Source organism: Perna viridis, chromosome 2, assembly GCF_037379345.1.
Source record: "Perna viridis isolate PV_CMFRI_1.1 ecotype Kerala chromosome 2, ASM3737934v1, whole genome shotgun sequence".
NCBI lineage: Eukaryota > Metazoa > Mollusca > Bivalvia > Mytilida > Mytilidae > Perna > Perna viridis.
The window spans coordinates 67,056,018-67,077,106 of record NC_142446.1 but is presented as its reverse complement, the minus strand read 5'-3'; the positions used below and the strand labels follow the sequence as shown (position 1 = coordinate 67,077,106).

The 21,089-nt window shown below is 32.6% G+C and overlaps 2 protein-coding genes and 1 long non-coding RNA gene across 10 annotated transcripts; 2 read left to right on the top strand and 1 right to left on the bottom strand.

Moving 5' to 3' along the window:
• Positions 1-1,064: 1,064 nt before the first annotated feature.
• Positions 1,065-5,072, top strand: LOC148626588 (toll-like receptor 7). 7 transcript variants are annotated; one of them, XM_088570706.1, is made up of 2 exons: positions 1,065-1,168; positions 3,382-5,072. In XM_088570706.1, exon 2 carries the CDS (start codon positions 3,535-3,537, stop codon positions 5,065-5,067), a length of 1,533 nt encoding a protein of 510 aa, XP_088426832.1. In that variant the 5' UTR covers positions 1,065-1,168; positions 3,382-3,534; the 3' UTR covers positions 5,068-5,072. The 7 variants fall into 7 exon arrangements, with proteins under 7 accessions (XP_088426832.1, XP_088426837.1, XP_088426834.1 ...); XM_088570711.1 differs by lacking the exon at positions 1,065-1,168 and adding an exon at positions 1,289-1,632; XM_088570708.1 differs by lacking the exon at positions 1,065-1,168 and adding an exon at positions 1,289-1,642.
• Positions 5,073-6,855: 1,783 nt separating this feature from the next.
• Positions 6,856-18,334, bottom strand: LOC148626586 (HHIP-like protein 1). Of its 2 annotated transcripts, none has more exons than XM_088570713.1 (9): positions 17,772-18,334; positions 12,890-12,975; positions 11,767-11,945; positions 10,915-11,064; positions 10,521-10,650; positions 9,826-9,962; positions 9,063-9,126; positions 7,558-7,650; positions 6,856-7,094 (listed from the first exon to the last, which is right to left on the bottom strand). In XM_088570713.1, exons 1-8 carry the CDS (start codon positions 18,276-18,278, stop codon positions 7,572-7,574), a joined length of 1,332 nt encoding a protein of 443 aa, XP_088426839.1. In that variant the 5' UTR covers positions 18,279-18,334; the 3' UTR covers positions 6,856-7,094; positions 7,558-7,571. The 2 variants fall into 2 exon arrangements, with proteins under 2 accessions (XP_088426839.1, XP_088426840.1); XM_088570714.1 differs by having other exon boundaries at positions 6,856-7,090.
• LOC148626587 (uncharacterized) lies at positions 12,330-15,108 on the top strand. The gene is made up of 3 exons (XR_015920119.1): positions 12,330-12,385; positions 13,792-13,928; positions 14,846-15,108. It is a non-coding gene; the product is annotated as an uncharacterized LOC148626587 (long non-coding RNA).
• Positions 18,335-21,089: the final 2,755 nt, after the last annotated feature.

Here is a 21,089-nt window from a genome sequence, read left to right as displayed (position 1 = left end):
CTACGTAAAAACAAAAATATCCAGATTTAACCTCTCATTAGCTGCAGAAGAAATCGGGTACGAGGCCTTGTACAATAAAAGTCCTCAGTTAACCCATACATATTCTTAGGATTTCGACGAAAAACAGAAAAATCAAAGTCCAAACACGATTTTGTAAACATTTGAAATCAAAGTTACTTGGATTGATTTCATTCGGTTTCAAATGAAAGCTTGATAAGCTTTAGTGAAATTAAATATGATACAAGCATATCACTGATGTCAAGAGTTATGTCCCTTACCCTGGGTTTACCTCCTTAAAATACAAGGCCCTTATTGTATTATCTTTATTGTACAATAGCTTTATAGGTGGATACATTCTGTTATAATTTTCTTAAGTATGAAAAAATGCGCTATAGGAGGAAGGGGGGGGTCGATACGGGTGAATAGTTCATACATGTACCTACCACAGGCGGATTAGGATATGGTTAACTTCCGGAGTACCTTATATTACTCCAGTTTTTTTTAGGAATTCATACTGCTAGTGCTTTATTTATTTTTGTGCTGTCTTGTTTCCCTTATCTTCAGTCTTTATATGTAATCAATTGTATTTCATCCGATCCTTTGTTTCTTGTTTTCACGTTAAGGCCATGTTTTTAGATTTTGGCGTATATGGATTATCCCACCGATGACGCTTCGGTATTTTTTGCCGATATATCATACTCTTTGATGTCTGAGAATCTTGGATCCCTTGATTACTCTATCACTGCCTTGCACTCTCAGCGGTGTTAGAATCTTGCCGTACTTTTTGGTCCATATCAAATCCATAATTTCCATTTTACCTTTTTTTCTACCATTTAATTCCCACGAAAGGATAATTGTAAAGACATTGTTTTATCAGGAATTAAACTTTGTGTTTCATCTCATCCACTCATAAGAGCTTAAAACTATGGAAATCACAAATAAATTAAGTCTGCCTCTTATTATAAAATTTATCTTGAAATTAACAAAACTGGAAAGCTTTCGAATTCATTCTACGACATAAGTGACGACGTTGATGTCCCTCTTTGCTGATTAGATATCCTTTTCTAAGTATTTTATTGGTTAAATTTAAAGCATTTTAACCCATCAAGATCCCTCGAATTACGGAAGTGTTACAACTGAAGAGGAATTTTACAAACTACCATATAAAGTAAGCTATCGGATTTTGTCTTGAAATGCTCAGTAAAAGAACACTTTGCAGCTTACTGACTTTATATTTGCACTCGTTTTTTTTTGTAAATCAAACTAATGAAGTATTAACGGACAATAGAATTACACTTAATACATAATGTTCAAGATATATATGGGCCTTAACATTGAAATACTTGTGATATAAATAGATGTTCAAAAAGTTAACAACAATACTTCCTGGTTGTCCATCGGTTTAAAAATGTCTGAACGAGTTAATATTAAAAACTGGCAAGACCGCACCAGAGGTCACACTTGATAACTGGAGACAGGCACAACTGCTAGAATGTTGAGTACATATCGAAAGACATAAACAACCTGAATAATACAGCCATTCGGAACAATGATGTATTTTCCATAGTAGTCCCTACTTGCAGAGCTCGGGATGCAGCCATATTTTATCCTGTTTTTGCAGAGTTACCTCCCGTAAGAGCAGGTATAATTTCGAAGTCTCTCTAATCGATGTTCGGATTCGGGTGCAGAAAAAAGAGGTAACTCGAATGAAAATGGAATCCCCAGCAGACAAACACAACGGTGTTTCTAAAATTTACAGGGTGATTCATTTTGTTGGTAGGTTAGATAAGGAAGATTTTCATTTATATCCCGGGTAAAGAAAATTTATGGCAGGGTCAGTAGAACGAGAAATTCCTTTTTGACTTTCGAGATTTTCTAAAGTATCGTCGATATCGGATGGAAAACCTAACGTGTTCCGAATAGACACCTGCTCCAAAGGGAGATAAATGTTGACAAAATGTTGGTCCGCAAGTCGGGAATAGTTTGAATATGTATTAGTATGAGCAGATAACTTAAATATAGGTACATGAGATATTACATTGTCTAGAATTTCAACGTTAAGAGATACCTTGCTTAATTAAGTATTAAGAACAAGATTTAAGATAAATTCTTGTTAAATATTAACTATATACATAGCAGGTTCTTCGTCGATGAAAACAAAAAGAAAAAAGGATAAGATGTCCACGCCTCTATCCTTCATTTCGTCTAAATGTTTAAATACATACTATTAAACTGACCATTCATAGCACATGAATTAAGACTTGAATAGATAAGTAGAAGAAAATATATACTCGACGCCATAAGATTTTATAGATATACAAGTGTTTTATTTTTTTAAATTTTGTTGTTGAATTCCAAATGCAGAAAGACGATTTATGACTTGATTTCTGTTTAAGGCTACTTCTGTCGAACAATCACTTGCGAACTCTTGCTTTGCATTTAGGTTATTTACTTACTTCGTGACTGACCACTATGGTTCGTAACTCAGTGGCACTATCCGTTAATCTACTCGAATCTATCATTCGCGTCAGGTTGTGTGTTAGGTATATGACATACAGAAGAACATTTTAACCAACCTCAATATACTAGTATATCCCGTTTGAATTGTATTGAAACAATGGATATGGAGAAACGCTACAAATATACTAGTATATAACCTTAGAGTAATCAAGGAACCAAGATTCTAGCGGAAATCAAAAGAATGTAATCCATGGACAAAGACCAGACACGGTGAACAAATGGGTTCTCATGGTGAAGACGGAAAAATAGTAAATACTTTCAAAGATCACCAAAAGGTCTTCAAAACAAGTTTGAACACACCATTAAATAAGCTCTGAATGACCTTGACAACAAAAAACAATAGAATCATCAGTATTAGAACAATGACACTTTTTGAAAATAAGCAAAAAAGTAAAATTACGACACGAAGACACATAAATTACCGACATTGAACAATATACGATAGAGCCCGATAGAGCCCGATTGTTATGATTTGAACACGTCAAGATTTGTTGTCGTTCGCTTTATGACGATGCCATACGATTCCCTGCAACCACTTCGATTTAAAAAGTAAACATGTTGAAAGTAAAATAGTGTCTTTGATTTACCTGACCTCAAGGACTGCTTTCAAGATCATATATAACATATGTATGACCATGGAAATTATGATGTACAAGTCATACACACTCTGTAACATGAAACTATTGTAATGGAACAATGTTGAGACAATACAAAGTTTATAGTAAGACAATTGTTTTATAAAATTTGTTCCTGGTTTGAACATCGTATTTTCCCGATAATTCTGGAAATATTTTTGACCTTTGTCAGCTAAGCTATTTATTATCTTCTCCAAATAATCAAAGCATATTATTTTTTTCACAGTTACACATGTAAAGAACAGAGGTCCGTAAAGATAGGCCACCAGTAGAATTTTTACAGACACAATTAAAATGTAAGGAGATTCGTTTTGTGATTAGTCATTTGATATATCAAAATTCTTAAGCATATTTATGTGGTATATATAAGTGGGAGGAAATGAATATTAGACACGTGTTAATAATTGTTGGTGGATTATTACCGGTACTTATTACACCGCATTCGATAGAAGAAACAAAGAAAAATAAACATACATGTACTGGCACTACTTGTAAATGTGGAATTCAAACGTGTGACGTTGCAAAAAGACATTTGACCTTGAAGGATGTTGCACGCCATTGCAAAGAGAATCTCACAACGTGCATCATTTTGGATAACAACAACGTAGAAGCACTCAATTTTACATTACTTAAGTGTTTTACTAAATTAAAACGCTTATATTGCCGGAATTGTAATATTACTAATATAAACCATCTGACGTTATTTACACCTCTGTCAAACATTACAGTCCTTGATTTATCAAATAATAGCTTATCAACTGATGCGTTTCAAAATCTATTTGAATTGGTCTGTTTTCGGTTTACTAAATTATCATCTTTAAATTTATCTGGAAATCGAATAAGTGATTCAAGTCGACTTAACTTTTCTTTACTCAAGAATATTAGTAAATTATACCTAAACCGCTGCAATTTATCAAATATTTCACAAGTGCTTTATACAAACACAATAAATTCCAAACTCTTACGTCTGGAACTTGAAGGAAACAATATCAGAGAGGAATCACTGGGAGTGTTGAATAAAACTGGTAAATTTTATCTAGAATTAAATTCATTAAAATTGTCGAGGAACCCAATCAAATCACTTCGTTCTGATGTATTTTCAAAGCTGCCAAAACTCCAAAATCTTTGGCTTTCAAATGTTCAAATTGGTGATAATTTTAATGGGACAAGAAGTAAAACTTTGAAATTACTAGATGTCAGCTATTCTCTAAGGCTTTATTCTGGAGAAAAGTACAAGAACGTATTTAAATTGTCTCCGAAGATAAATAATCTAAATTTGCGAGGAGTTGATTTTAATGGTTATCGAAACTGGACAGAAGATAATCTACGAACTCTTTTTGCTCCACTGAAATTAAAGACCTTAATTCTGGCAAACACATCATTGAAAACTATTCCAAATTCTGTATTTAATGGTATGGATAACCTAGCGTATTTAAACCTTAAACATAACGGAATATCTAACTGGAGGTCACAATGTTTCAGGAAAATGTCTTTGAAATTTAGGAAATTGAACTTAAGTAACAACAAGATAGAGACAATAAAGGAGGATGCGTTTCCCAAAGATCTTCTTGAGCGGTTACAGAAGTTAAGACTTCATGGTAACATTTTTCGTTGTGATTGCTCTATTCATTGGTTTCGTACTTGGATGAAAGGCCGATATGAAAAACTTGATGCACGATTTCATGAAAAACATGAAGAAGACATGTCATACACATGTCATTTACCACCAAATTTAAAAGGACTTAAACTTGTCGATTTTGATCCGGACTATGAATTTTGTCATGGTTTAGCACTATCGGAAATGATTGCATTATGTATTGTCATTTGTAGTGTTAGCTCTATTTTAGTACTCAATCTTTTTCTGGAACGAGTATGCACAAGCCAATTTGAACGATTAAAGTTTTATCACTAAATTAACATTTTGATTTTCAAAATTCTATTCTTGCAAGAAGGCCCTTTTTTTCATGCATTTTACAATCGGATAAAAGAACTGTCTAAGAGTAATCAAGGAAACCTAGGTTATAGCGGTAATCAAAAGAATGTAATCCAGGGACAAAGACCAGACATGGAAAACAGACAAACACTTCAAAGAACATAAAATAACAAAAATAATACATACAAAGGAAAAACGTAAATGAGCAACTCGAACTCCACTAAAAACTAGGAGCAAGGGTGAGATGCACCGTAGGGTAAGCGTCTTCTGTTTTTACTAGAAACACTCACCGAGATGCTCAAAAAGAGTCAAGCCCGGGGTAGATGAAAGATGAAACGAAAAATATGACACGTTGAACAAATCACTTTTCATGGTGCTGATGGATCCACGAGTTCATTGTTACAACCATAAAACCTCTGTAGTGATGACTTCAATCTTGTAGCAACATAACCCTTTTCCAGAAGCCTAATTGTATGAAGTCTAGCGCGATACAAAAAGTCTGCGTAGTTACGGAAAGCTCTGGCAAAACGTAGGAGTTGTGATATGAAAACTCCATACACAGGTGCTGAAGGGATGTTGCCAGGAAAGTTGATAGTACGGAATGAAAAGTCATCGCGTTTGTCGTATAGTTTGGTCAATAGTTTTCCCGTACCATCGATCTCTAAGTGTAGGTCAAGATTGGCCGTAGGCCGACTTCACAGTGTCTGCAGTATGCTTTATCTCAAGTAGATGCGAGGTATCAAATCTCAGTAACTGTGATAGTTTAATGATAATACGCCATCTATATAGCGGAAACTGAGATTAAAGGGTCAAGCTAAACGATGTTCCTTCTTTTGGATCAGATCAGCTATAAAGTCAGCCTCATGGGAGTGAAAGAATAGGTCAGCAAGTAGAGGAGCACAATTTGTTCCAATTGCAATTCCGACCGTTTGTTGAAAAACTCATCCACCACACTGGACATATACATTGTCGATCAAATATTCCAGCATATTGAAAACATCTTCTCCGGTATATTTGGAAGATGATTTCGAATTATTTTTTACAAAATATGAGGAATCTCTACGAAGAACTACATATTTGTATCTATGTAAACCTAGTCCAGCTAGTGTTTGAACATTAATATTAATATTCCTTTGCTGAATGCACAAAAAAAAGATTCTTTCTAGCTTCAGGTGAATTGGTACACATTACAAAATATCACATCACACCGCAACACATCACATCACAGCATATGATAACATTTTGATTCTTTTAATGTCTCGTCTAATCGTGGAAAACCTTAATTAACATTTGTGAACATTGAAGACCAATGGGTGGTCTTGATCTGACATTTTCATCCCGGTGGGATTTTTTTTCTCTTTGACATATACACCATACCTGTTCTTGTTATATTACATACCTGTACTTTATTGTATTATTTATTTTGTAAGAAGAAGGCTTAGTAAGTACAAATGTATGATATTGTACATTTTGTACTTGTATCTTATCCAATTAGTTAATTACAAATTAAATATGCTTAAACGAACTATTCCTTCTTCATTAGGATTCTAACTAAATTCTTAGAAATATTTCCAAATTATTATATAGATAGCAGTGTTTTATCGAATGACCCATTGTAATAAATGTCGATAATTCACATTATGCAATAAATTCGGTAATTTCACGCTCGGACTTTCTCCCGCCAAAACTTCACAACTGACATATCAATCCGCCATTCACAGAATGTATAATCCATGTTGAAAATATCGATAAATTATGAAAACAATCTATGTAATAAATAGGATAATCAATTAGTTATCGTGAATAACCCAAATATGATCACTCGTGCCAAGAACGCTTGAGGATTTAATTCGTGCGTGGAAGAAGTTCCGCACACTCGTTAAATCTAGGCGTTCTTCAGCACTCGTGATATTTTGGTTATTCAGTCTTTCCAATTAATTAGCCTATTGATATTTAATGTTCATTAGAAACCATTACTGTTATAACATTCACAGATTCACATCTTTCTGAAACAGAATAAAAATATAATTATTACGTAAACAGATAAATTTGGTTTGCACCAAAATTTGGTTTCAGACAGTTGCTCCAATCACGCATATATACATGTATGTTTATTTTCTTTTTCAATTTTTGCAATATCGAATTAAACATTATTTTGAATTCTCAATGTCAACAAAGCCAGACTAGATCATAGAACCCTAATGAAGTGTGGAGATATATTCCATAAACTTGATGCTAGCGGTTTCTTTGCTCGTTGGTTGCAATGACGACTCATTGTTATTAGGGTACTACTTCATAATTCAAATCATCAAAAAAGTTATAAACTTTCTTTTATTAAGATTATAATGCTTTTGGTAGTTGTCTAGGGATATTAAACATAGATATTGTACAAAATAATTAGTTTCTGTGACTTGAAATAAATGGGTCTTAAATTTAAAATTATATATTGAAATATCAAGTTGCTTTTACCTGAGAAGTAATTCTTACGCTGGTCTTTTATTTTTTCGTAGCAACATTTTCAGTATCCTGGCTCTGCATTTTACTACAGATCTGACTTTAGACCTAAATGTAATAAGATAAAATGAAACCAGTATAAAACCTATATGAACCATAGGTTCTGTTTGGTATGGTAGGTGTTCAGTTTACACAGGTTCAGTGTCTGATTTAGACAGGGTTCGTATGAAAAGTTTTACTGTTCCAAAAATTCATTCTATTGCGACATACGCGCTTCACAATAAATTCAGCAAAAAAAAAAAAAAAAAAAACCAGATAAAAAATAAATATGTAATAATTAGTCAAATTAATTAAAAACCTTGTTAGTTTTCTAGCACAGTTATATGAAATATTATTTATCTTTAACGATACATTCTTTGTTTTCAATACACAATATTAAATGCTACCGCGCATCCGGCCAACACAGATAACATTGCACCAAACATTTGACCAACATCGGAAACCATAATGACTTATTCTACAGGTCATTCTCCCATTCGCTAATCCCAATTCCCATGTCTCATTTCCTTTTTGTTTCCAACATCGCCCAAATATGTTATAGCAAGCAAAGGGTGAGCTCAATATCAACGAATATGTACGTGAAAGTTACATTCTTGATATGGTTCCCTGTGAAATATCAAACAAACTGTATAGAGCTCGGTAGTCAACAGGATCGGGGAGGTTTCGCAGCAAGAAAACAAAATAAGAAATTGACACTTATCAGGACCACCCTGAAGAACTGTTATATTTCCGGACTTATATTTTTGAACTTTTACACTTAAAATGATATAACTGGAGCTGCTCGTAAGGTTAAGAATGAGAATTTAAGAATTTTGAACTTTACGTTTATCGCTTTTATAGACATTGCACATGCCTACAACATATTAAGCACGGATTAATGAATTGTTTTATTAATATTTACATTGATAATAAATGTAAAAATGTGTTGATCATTCATGTGTGCCTTATTAATACCAATTCCCTACCTCCCTATCTACCTTGCCCCATACCACATCAAATGGAAGTATACCTAATTCAGGCAATGTACCTGTATAATACCACTTAATGTAATCACATGAAATCCATAACATAACAATTTCAAACTGTATTCGAATTGCAACGAATTGGAATATAATTTGCCGGTCATAAATCCTAGTAGAAGTTACAATCTTTTGATCTTTCATTCAAAGTAGCCACATTGTCCAAACATAATCAAGACAAAATCTTATATACATGTTTGTTCAAAGTCACATTTATAAAAAGCAATATTCAATATTTTATGAAGTGACATTGTAACAGCTCGCCTTTAGCTGGAATTGCCCTACTAATTTTGTTTGTTGAAATTGCCACCAATCACACGTACAAACCCAGGGTAATTCAGTGTAGTTCAAATGCAGTTCGTAAGTACTAGGATTATTAGGTGTAAATGGTTGGATATGGAACATGCATTGAACATTCAAATGGAAAGATATTAGTCTCACCTAAATGGATCTACAATTCTGTAAAGTTTTCCTGGACTACCAAATGATGTTACATACATTTCCCCTTTAAGAAAAAAAAAGCGATTTTAAAGTACACTTCGCTCCTACTAGTCTATTGTTTGTAAAAAAGTGTTATTATTTCACTGATAACTAAAAATGTAGTATTAAGAGATGTTTTTATATATAGATAGCAGTGGTTTATCGAATGTTTTTTTTGTGAAATAAATGTCGATAATTGGCAATGTTAAATAAATTTGGTAATTTCGCCCTTAGACTTTCTCTCGCCAAAACGTCACAAAACGAATATCAATCCGTCGATCACAACAATATAAAATTCATGTTGAAAAATTTGGAAGAAAATCTATGATAAATAGGCTAAACAATTGGTTATCATGAATAACCAAAAAATGATTACTCGTGCCAAGAACACTTGAAATTTAAACTTGTGCGTTCTTTATCGCTCGTAATCATATTTTGTTATTCATTCTTTCCAATTAATTTTCATATCAGTATTTACATAGGCTTGCTCTGTATCCGCCATCTTGAAATAGACAATGAAGGAACGTTAAGAAGAACCATATTATAAATGAACTTGATGACTTTGATTTCCCATTGTAAACCAACAATCTAATGACTTTTATATCGACTGTTACTTAAAATGTCACGACAGATTAAGAGAAAAAACTTTTTTCTATATCTATAAATCTTTTCTATAATTCTTTTACATCAGATTTGATATTCTTTTTACAAAAAAATCACATACCATATTCATCCAATCCAAATGAAGTAAATGAATGCTCGAAATCATTGGTGAACGGTTTTCTACATTTATTACATATTCTCAACTCCCATGCACGCCACACCTCTAACGTTCTTGTAGGCATCGATACGAACAATTTTCTACAGTATCAATGGTAAAACAGTTTTACGAATTCTGTTGTTTTTTCCTTATTTCTTTCGTTTTGGAATTCCAAAAGTGTGTTTCTCTAATAGTATTAATTTGTAATTAAAAATGTGTTATACGTTAGTCTTAATGTTTGAAATGATAGTTTCTCTAATTGAATTACATATTTGATTGTTGCTTTTCTGTATATTCATATCGACTGATTGTCAAGTTTGTCGGAAAAAATATTATTTTGTTATCTAAGAGCATCGATCTTATGTATTTGGGTCTAATGTATACCGACATTTGTAACATTTACACGCGAATGAATTTTTGTTTTAAATTTTTTAACGAACCATATTCGCTGAAACGACTAGTCAATGCCACAATGAGTTCATCAGTTGCACCAATCAAATTGCAATATTGTATCAAAAGATAATTTGAGCTATTTTGTTAATGGTTTCATGCTATTCTCACTTAATCGTGTATAGGCATGAAAAGTGAAATACAAAACACTGTTGGAACATCTTTTTAGTGCATGTGGCGAATCTAATGTATTATACTCATGAACTCACCCGCTTACAAAATCTCCAAATATGTAAAACTTCCTTAGTCGTGGATTTTGACATCCTCTATAGAACTGTCCTCCTATTACAGAGCTCCCAACATCGTGTGTATATGAGAATATAGGCCCTGTAGTATTACCTGCAAAATGTAATTACAAACTCGTGGTGGTGATTCATCCCCGATGGAATAAAATGTCATACAGGCTTCAAACTGGTCATTGTTGAATATTTACTTGGTTTACTTGGTGACGGTTATGTTAAACATATCGGTTAAAAAATCGAGAATCAGCCAAGAAAAAAGTAATTAATTAGCATTACCAAAAATAACCTACTTCACTCCCTTTTTGGAAAACTCCCTCCCTCACGTTCTCATATGCTTTATTAAGTTGTAAGTTTAATTTACCAATTTTTCCGCACAAAGTTTCGTTATAACATTCTGGTCCCTCTCTAGCATTCCAACCATAATTGGCCCCAGAGCGAATAAAATCAATTTCTTCTTGTTTATCTTGTCCAACATCTCCACAGAGTATCCATCCTTTCTTCGATGATCTGCCTTAATATTTAAATAAAAATTTGACTGATAAAACAAACAATCTTTGATGTCTTAGTGCGCATAAATGTATCCGTCAACCCAAATTACCACATATTAACAATTGCCATGCATTAAAAAAACATCCGTACTTCAGAAATTCGGACAGAGTAAATTAAGTATTTTTATTGCGAATCTGTCAGGCATGTATTTAATGCCAACATCTGTAACTTGGCCTAAAGGATCGAATGTTTGTCAGTACTGCGTTTGAAAGTTCGGCATTATGATTTATCACCTTAAATCTTTTTCTGCAGGAATTTAAAATTCTATCAAAATGCAAATTTTACGTTGCAAACTGACAAATTCAAGGTAGGATCTACCTTAAAAATATAACTGATATTAAGTGTTCCAATTTAAATATTGATATCTACATTTTCTTAAGATTGAAACAGAAATATATTATTATTATATTTTACAGAACTATTATAAGGCCCTTAAAATTAGTATTTTCAACTTTATGCCCCTTTTTATACATTTCACTATGGCTTCTAAAAGTTGGTATAGCTGGGTAAAAGAGCTTACAATAGAACCAAGATTTTAGCGGAAATCAAAAGAATGTAACCAAGGGACAAAAGCTGGGAGCAAGAACGAGATGCACTTGTAGGGTAAGCGTCCTCTGCTTTTTCTATTAACAATAATTATACGAAGTCTTTGATACAATACTACCTTTGTACAATGCTCCAGGATGTTTTCCACATCGCCAAGGATTTCTTAGTCCGTATGCGTAAATTTCGGGTCTGAATTTCTTATTTCTTATAAAGGGATTGCTTTTTGGGACTCCGTACCGCATTGAGGTGGTACGTTTATCTATGTCTATCCTAAGAACTTTTCCGAGTAATGATGACCTGTAAAATGGACATTTTGAAAACAGAATGATTAAGATTTCAAATAATCTGCCGTAAATAAACAAAGGGTCGAAATTAAAATGTCATATTTACCGCGTGAAAGGATGTACGTTAAGCTTTTCGGTGGGTGCTTGTTGAAAATAGCAAGATTTTACTGTAATCCGTTTTGTTACTTTCTTCGATATTCAGATAGACTTTTTATGTTTGTTTGCTTACTTGACTTCTCTGTGGCCATAATCATGAAAATAAAACTGTCAAAAAACGAACAATAAAGAATGCAAATAGACTAAAGAAGTAGTTGTAGATTAATTTCAGTCGAGTACAAAGTTTAATTGCATCGACATCCTTATTCTACGATTTTGTTCTTTTGTTCTTTGAAGTAATAAGATGGAACTGAAAACTGAAATAAAGATTCACTGGTTTCTATGCTAAAAGCGAAGGTAAATTAAAGAAATATAGTACTGGGTTAATGTATAGAGAAAATAAAGTCACTTTATGAAGCAACAATGTCAGGACCACACACAGTAAGCGTATGTTCACATCATTGAGGTCCAAGAAAGAAGGAGATATACCGACTATTCAAATGAGAGAAGGCCTAGACAAAATAAAGTTGGTTAATGCCAACAGACAAAGACCATCTCACATACCATAAAGGAACTTTACAAACTTGAATTTATTTCTAGAATAAATTGAAGATGGGGTCTGAAACATTGCTTGTTCGACCCCATCAAGTACAAGGCACTTACTCTTTTTCCTGAGGTTGACTTGTTTTTTTTTTTTTTTTTGGCTTTCCTATCCAGGTTGAATGAAAGGATATAATAGCCAATACTAGATTGAACAACTTTTTTTTCATTTCAAAGGACTGCAATGACAATTTAAATCCAATGTTCTTATTCATTTTCTTAAAGAAAATTAAATCATTATAATTTGATTCAAAAACTTGCGTATATTGAGCGTTGCCCAGAGGATCACCGGCAGACCCACCATCTCCTGTGAAAACGTATAAATAACCATCGTCTCCGAACAGAAGCTAAAATATGATAAAGGAAACGAAAGTAATGGTCAGTTTTTGCTTTAAACGTACTCATTCATCACCAAAAGTTATAGAACATTTTGTTAACAAAAAAGCAAAGCTCAACTGAAACTTTGTGAAATGAAGTACAATTATTTGATTTTGATACCATTTCTTGCACTGTTTTTGTATGAATTCAAAAATATCAAACACAGCATATTATACATAATTGTATCTGCCAGGTATGTAGGTAATTAAACACTCAAACATTATGCTAAAGTGTATTTAAAAAGATGTTTTCCTCTTTCGGTCCCATAATCTCGAACATAAAATAAAATGTTTGGGGCGATTTCAGAAGGGTGTAAAATGTAGAAAAGAAAAAGAGAAGAAGATTGACAAGTTTTAATTTATGATTTAATTTATGAAAGCCAATTAGTGATAATGCTTGCTTCCAGTATAAAAAAATATCAATACCATGGAAGTAGAGAATGCTCACGTGTTCTGGATCAGAGCGTTTCTTTAATTTATTCATATGGTTTGTTTTATATCGGATTATTGCATTTTTATTGATTAATGTTATAATTAACCCATGATGATAAAACATTTAATGAGCCTGTGAAAGCAACGCAATACTCTGCAATATATAATGTTCATCAATGCAATAACAAATTTGTTTTAAAAATTGAATATTTTAGACATTCTTCCAAAACATCTTATCCGAACTTAACAATATCTAGCTGACTTCTGAATTCCTTTTCTACTCAGTCATTTAGTCTCAGTCATTTAGTTTTAAATATATATATCTCATCTACAAAACAATCTTCAATTTTAAAGCTTCAACAACAAAGATGACAGTATTTGCCATTCTGTCTTTACACTTAAGCTTGCTTGACAACAATGGAATCCCGGAGTCTATTTTTAGCGCATTAGTTTCTTTTCCGGAAATGATACAGCTTAATGAATAAACTAAGGTAAGTTTCATTACATAGTTTTAGTCTCGGACTTTTTTTGTATTGTAAATACCGAAACATCAGCAGTGAGATGATTCAGATACGTCAAAATCGTTTAAAAAAGTCCACAACTTAAATGAATGAAACATAAACGATTTACGTACAGAATGTAGTGAGCAGAATTATAAAGATCAAACATAAGCATTATGAACTCGCACAAAAAACCGGAGTCACAGCAGGTGCTGCGGAAGGGTAATCATGTCCTGCTTCGCTTGCGGCACCCGTCATATTGCACGTGAATTTAATCCGGTAATAATCTATCAACGATAATGTAGCTCCGCAACACGTTTCAAACGCTATTCACACTAGGGGGAATCATTCATTTCGATTAAGTATAATGTGTATATTTCTTATGACATAAAGTAAACTGAAAGTCAATTACAGAATCTAAGTTATAAAAAATAAAACAAAGCTTGCACTTTATATCTTTTTGACAGGTTAATTAAAGAAACATGTTATCACTTAGATAAAGAAAGAAAATGTCATGTTTCATATCATTATTCCCCATACACTATTATAAACATTAACATTCTATATACTACCAGTGTATACATCAAAATATTTAAGTGCAACAAGGTCGCTATTTAATCAAGGGCTAAGCGGTCGGTAATTCTAATAGTATAACTTATCGGTTCGTATCATTTAGGACGATTAAGTTTATTTTTTTTCTGTGGTAATATTATTGTGCTGACGTGTACAAAATATATAGAAACATGTTTTACATAGAGTGATTTTTCTATGTATTTGATTCTTATGCTGCATATGAGAGATAACTCCTTGAACCACATGTACACCATATCGAATTTTGCATTTTTAACATAATTTGTATTTTTGTATTCATTGACATGCGAATTGCAAAATTCTCGTATTTATTTCAGATTAATGCATCGAGTATTTGATCGAATCACTATTTTTATGCTATATTGAAATGAACAAATTAGAGGATTCATGATTCGGAAAGAAAACGAAGTTACAAAAGCGGGAATCGTAATTGTTTACCACGGACTGGTCATTCATGGGAACATCTGCAATTCTTTTTAAACAGAAACATTTGAACTAAATTTTTTCGATTCTTTACTTGATAAATTGCGGATTATATATACCTGTCACCAACATCTTATACTTAGAATCCTTTGATACATTAGCTGTTTGAAAATTAAGAAAGTAATTTGTAAATGTAATATTTAAGTAACTACTAAATTAAAATAAATGTTATTATTTTTCCCCATTTAAATCACAATATCACTATCCATTCCCGACAGTACCAGTGACATGACCAGCGCAGTGAAGTAAATAACAAATGGCTAAATAATGTAAAAATTGCATGGATGTACCATTTGCCATTGAAACAACGCTTCATATCTGGGTCTGCAAAATCTACAACCAAGCCTCTTTATATCACAACTTACACGTCGTCCAGAACAGATTATTTGTACTGTTTCTTTTTACAATTAGGGTTCTGAAAATGGGTTTTGTTGCTACAAGATTACAGCCATCACTACATAGGTTTTATGATCATTATCAAGAGCTGGTGTATCGTTATGGCGTATCCATCTGCACATGGGAACCAATTAATTGACATTTAAATGAATGGAAAGAAAAGTAGGGGTAGTAATTGATACACTTAAAAGTGAAAATCTTAACTCACGTACTTGATGGAAACAAGTTAAAATATATAAAACATACCGAAGTGTGAAAAAGGGACAATTCAAATACGTCAAAATCCATGACAAGAACGTAAAAACAGATAAAAAAGGACAATATACATACACAATGTTGCGATTCTAATGAAATTAGTTACATATTAGAAAACATAAAAAAAAAAAACTTAAGCACTAGCAATTTAAAAAAATTACCCCATAACCCCCTCCCCCAGAAAAAAACCAGAAAACAAAACAAAACAAAAACAAAACTACTCACTCCCCTGAAAACAAGAATACAAACAAAACAAGAAAAATGAACTAAATAATTTTGAATATCGTTGAAAAGTACAATATACTTGTACATTTTAATAACGATTTGTACTGCTCTCGGTCCTTTAACTTTCACCATGCGCACAATAAGTGAAATATTTTGTATTGCAACGGAGTAAATATCAGATGTCTTTGATACATTTCACGAAATAATTCATATGCACATCGTTGGTTATTAACGTAACTTTAAACCTTTGATATTCATTTTTATTCGATCCATTAAATCAACACATCTCAACTCAAAACTAAAATAAAATAGGAGAAAACACTTCATAGAAAAAAAAAAAGATTTCTACGTGTAGTCGTATTCCCCGACGCCGCCGCCGCAAAAAAGAAAAAGTGCAAAAGCCTCATAACTCCTGTACAATTTAAAACATGATCAAATGCATATGGTGACTATTAATCCTACGAAATTTGAACAGAATCCATTGAACAGTTAGTTTCTCAAGAGTTGCGGCCATAATGTGTTCCTAAAATGTAACATGTAAAAAACCAACAAAGTCCCATAACTCCCCTAAAACTTGCTACATATGGTGACTTACAACCCAACAAAGTTTGAACAAGATCCATTTAGCGGTCTCAGTGGAGTTGCGTCAACAAAATGTTCCTATAGTGAACAATGTAAAAATTCAACAAGGTTCCAAAACTCCCGTAACTTTTGTCGAATTGAAATGTCTGTTGAACATGATCTACTAATTAAAGTGGCTAACGACCCTACAATGTTTGAACAAAACCCATTCAGGGGTCTCTGAGGAGTTGGATCATCAACGTTGGGACGGACGTACACACACAAGCAGGCACGCATGGACGCCGGTATTTCGAATAATAATCATAATCAGACAGTATTCCTCCAACGTCCAAAATCAGAAACAACTTTTAAAAACAGAATTTCACAGAGACATATCTAAAAACATAATTCATCTTAACGTCAAAAATAATTTCAAATTTACGATATTGAAATTTCTCAAAAGAAACAAAGAAAAGGGGACACTGTTTTTTTCTGACACAGATAATTTGTGGTGATTCTCATAGCAGATTGTAATTATATCATAACACGTCCGCAATATTTCCTCGAACCTGAGAATATTTATTTTTGTATTAGTGATCAAGTGGTACATTCAATAAGACATTTGATGACAAAGTTATTTAAACCTAATAAACCGATTGGAGATTTGAAAATATGTATATACTGTAATGTTAATTCTGGTTGCATTTTAACATTTCTTTGCTAAAAAACGCTGAATGAATCTGAAAAAAAATCGTTGAAACGAATTCTGATAAATGGAATGTCATTTTAACTCATCGTGCTCATAGCTTCATTACATTAAAACTTGTAAGTATTGAATTTAATATATTGTCTCACATACCAATAGAAAAAAAAATCCCCATAAATTAATCGATTAATTAACGACAAATACATTTAATATATATATATGAAAAAACAAATGAAAATTAGGGCTACATTGATTGAAAAGAAACAAAGAGTTCGTCAGAAATTCCATAAACGAAATATATCAGTTTCCGAAATAATAAAAAAGGTCTTAGTTTTTTCCTCGTTTTTAACAAGAAAGCAGAATGAAAAAGGTTAATCAAAATTTCACTGATGAACGCTTATTAAAAGGCGTCCCACAGAATGTAATAAAATCATTAATGTACAAAAATTGATGGTAGGTAACGGAAGGGGACGGTATTTGGTCGCTACGCTGTAAGGGAGGAGACGATCGCATGTTTGCTAACAGAGATATTATCATAAGTATTAAACTAGACGTGACTAAACAAAACACTTCACCCAATTCAAAAGAAAAACAATTAGCTAACGTTTACTACAAACCTGGCCACCATTATGGTTAGAATATGGTTGTTGAAGTTCAAGAATCAACTTTTCCGAGGACTTGTCCGCTTCATTAGGATTGGAGGAAGATGTTTTAAATTCACACAATCTGGCGACATGATCATAGGTTGGATCCTTTGGTTTGGCTTTGCTGGAGTAGTACACGAAAAACCTTCTATTCCTCTCATACTTAGGATGAAAGGCAAGCCCAAGAAAACCTCGCTCACCACCAGTTACAATTTGATTTGAGATATCCAAGAACGGATTCTGTTTCCTGCTGCCATGTTTATCTAGAACGTAAATAATGCCTTTTTGTTCTCCAATAAAAAGTCGATTGGAACCATCACCAGCGTTTTCTATAATAAGCGGATCCGTAAAGTTCGACACTGTTTCTTCCACACACGTGCATAATCCTTTCGTTTTGCGTAATGTCTGTGTACTGCATAAATGAAGGTATAGTACAACTGCCAGTACAAGTAAGAATTTGCTTCGTAAATGCAGAAACATGGTTTAAATGGTTAAGGAAAAAAAGTGCCTTTCTTATGTATGTACATATTTTATTTATATATTAACACGAACAGCTGTGGTCATGCATGCATTTAACAGGATTTGAGTTGAACTAATGAAAAATGAAATATGTACCAGAAACATGATGTAACATTATTACATATTGCCATTCATATATATTTTAAATATTTTACCTTTTTTGCATTAACATTGTTACTGTAACAATATTCTTGATGACGTCTAGAACTTTGTTTTATATATTTTGATATTTTTCCGGTTTTAGTTATTTGATGGGCGTTTACAAGCTCGAAGGTGGAACTTACTTTATTCCACTCCAAGTGGATGATTAAAAATGACTTTTTAACAACCCGTCAGTGACTAAATTTCTGCAAGCGTATTTCCGCCGCTTCACAAAACCGATTTTCTACAGATTCTCCTAAAATGCTCTCGGGAATTACAAGATTTCTCCATTCGAGATAGTTAAATTTTAGATTAAACCCATATGCTGTAGCTCGTGGGTTGAAATCTAAAACTTAACTATCTCGAATGAATAAATCTTGTCATCCCGGGATGCACTGGAGGAGAATGAATCGGTTTCTCCCATGAAATCTGTAGAAAAATCGGAAATGAAAAATGGCGGGAAATTCAAGCCTGAAGGAGAATCTATATTTTTCGATTTGAATTCATTTTTGTAAGATACAGATTACAAGGCTGTTCTTTACCTTACTTGAATAATATTCAAAATCAGTTTTACAACTTCCTTGGTAAAAAAAAATGGTAAACTGCATGAGCTACTATTTTCGTCTTATCAAATGTTTTATGCCGTTGTATAGTTATCTCGTGTTTCTTTCGTGTACCCTGGACAATTTTGTTTTTGCATATTTCAAACTTTATATTTCATATTGATCTAGTGACACAAAGTAGATTCAAGATTCAACCAAAGAAGTAAGTAAATATGTCTTAGTAGAGAGGATATGTCCTCCACCGTTTGAGCGTATTGTCAGAGAAGAACGACATATGAATACACGTATACATTAGTTCAGGAATAAGGGTAGATTCTCCGAACTTGGGCAAGATCATATCACATTGTTAGAGTAGTTTTAGATCTTCTTGTGACTTATTGTAATGTAAACTAGCTCGTTTAAGTCCTATATGATCAACAACAACGGTCTGCGAAAAGATCTTCGTCTTCGTCCGTGGGACGCTATGGTCAACCGAAATCAAGCCTAGTGTCCTACAAGTAGGATAAACTGCTAACCTTCTTTAGCACCAAAAATCCCTGGTCTTTCTTCAGCTTTTCATAGCCAATATTGTTTTATTGAAATCAAATTAAAAAAAAGAAACTTGTGACATGATCAGAAAAAAAAACTTTCAAAAGTATAAAAAGTATTTTCTCTTAGAATAATTTTTTTGGTCAATACATTTTCTCTTATACAAAAGTTTTAATGGGGGCATGTTTTGGTACACGAGACAAAATTACCGAGTCTACAATAATTTCGAAATAAAAAATCTGCTATAAGCGGAATATTAATTCAAAGACAGAGCCAAATTATGGCATTGGTTAAAAGAAGAATGGAAAGGATCAACAGGAAGAGGTGCACGATATGTCCTCTGGGTATGCCACCTATCTGATGGAAATGCTATTTGGGCAATCGGGAAAAAGAATTGCGATCAGGTGAATTGCGTTTCCATGGAAGAGCGTCTTCAAGGTCAAAGGGTAAAAAGCAAAACTAAACCGACTGCGTCGGGATAAGGTTAGGTATCAAGTACAATACGAAAATCATAAACTTGATACACGTGTATCGTCTAAGCGGTACGCACTTATTAAACTTAATTTATATCTAATGCACTCATAAAAACATCAATCATGCTAAAAAAACATAACTTATGCCACTTTTAACGCTTCTCTGTTGTTTTGTCGATATTTAGGAGAAGTGTATTAAAAAGTATGATGCATCATTTAGTTCCCTTGATCTATATTATATAGGTTAAGGGAACAAACATGATATCATCGACAATTGTAGTTGTGATTAATTTATATTTCTTTCTTTCAACTGTGGTGTAAAAGTTGAAGGTTTTGTGTGTCGCCATTCATTTATTTTACTTCAACTAATTACCTCTATCACCGATATAAGATGAGACCCTTTTTCACGGTTAAATGATCATTAAAACAAGAAAAAAAGAAATAATTAGGTTATAAATGTACACACAAGGTCGTAAACACAAAAAGGACTTCTCTTACAATATACGAAATAACCAAACACAACATGGTAATAAAACATACAAACATACAAATAAATAAGCAAACTACAAATGCAAAATAATGAATAAAGATAAAAAAAAGTAGGATGATGATTAATTTATCAAATTTTACTTTTAGCAGTGAGGCTTTTCCACTTAGTTTACTGGTAACATATGTGATTAACTATTTTTTTTAAACTGAACAAGGTTAACTACTTCTATTAAGATAAGCAAAAAATGATTCATTAACATACGATTATATTATAGTTAAAATATTCAGGTAAAACGTTTATTGTAAATGTAATATTACCAGCAGTTAAATATTTTAGAACGTTACTCGGTAGCTTATATTTATGTTAATAATTATTTTTTATTGATATAATAACTTTATTCCTTGTATATATCCTGACCTTTTGTTCACAATATAGGGAAAATTGCTCGATAAGAAAAAAATTAAACATAGTTATATTTTGTGTCTAAGGGGTGTCCATATTAATTCATAGTTGTTAACAAAATACAAATTTTTATGGATTAAAAGCTAATGTAGACACACGAATACTATAATCATTT

Excerpts from the sequence above, each read along its gene's own strand:
- LOC148626588 (XM_088570706.1), top strand. The coding sequence starts at position 3,535 with ATGAATATTAGACACGTGTTAATAATTGTTGGTGGATTATTACCGGTA.
- LOC148626586 (XM_088570713.1), bottom strand. The coding sequence starts at position 18,278 with ATGTTTCTGCATTTACGAAGCAAATTCTTACTTGTACTGGCAGTTGTA. Across the intron at positions 11,065-11,766 it reads TCCTGGAGCATTGTACAAAG|GCAGATCATCGAAGAAAGGA; the intron begins GTAGTATTGTAT and ends TTAAATATTAAG. Across the intron at positions 10,651-10,914 it reads AACTTTGTGCGGAAAAATTG|GTAATACTACAGGGCCTATA; the intron begins GTAAATTAAACT and ends TACATTTTGCAG.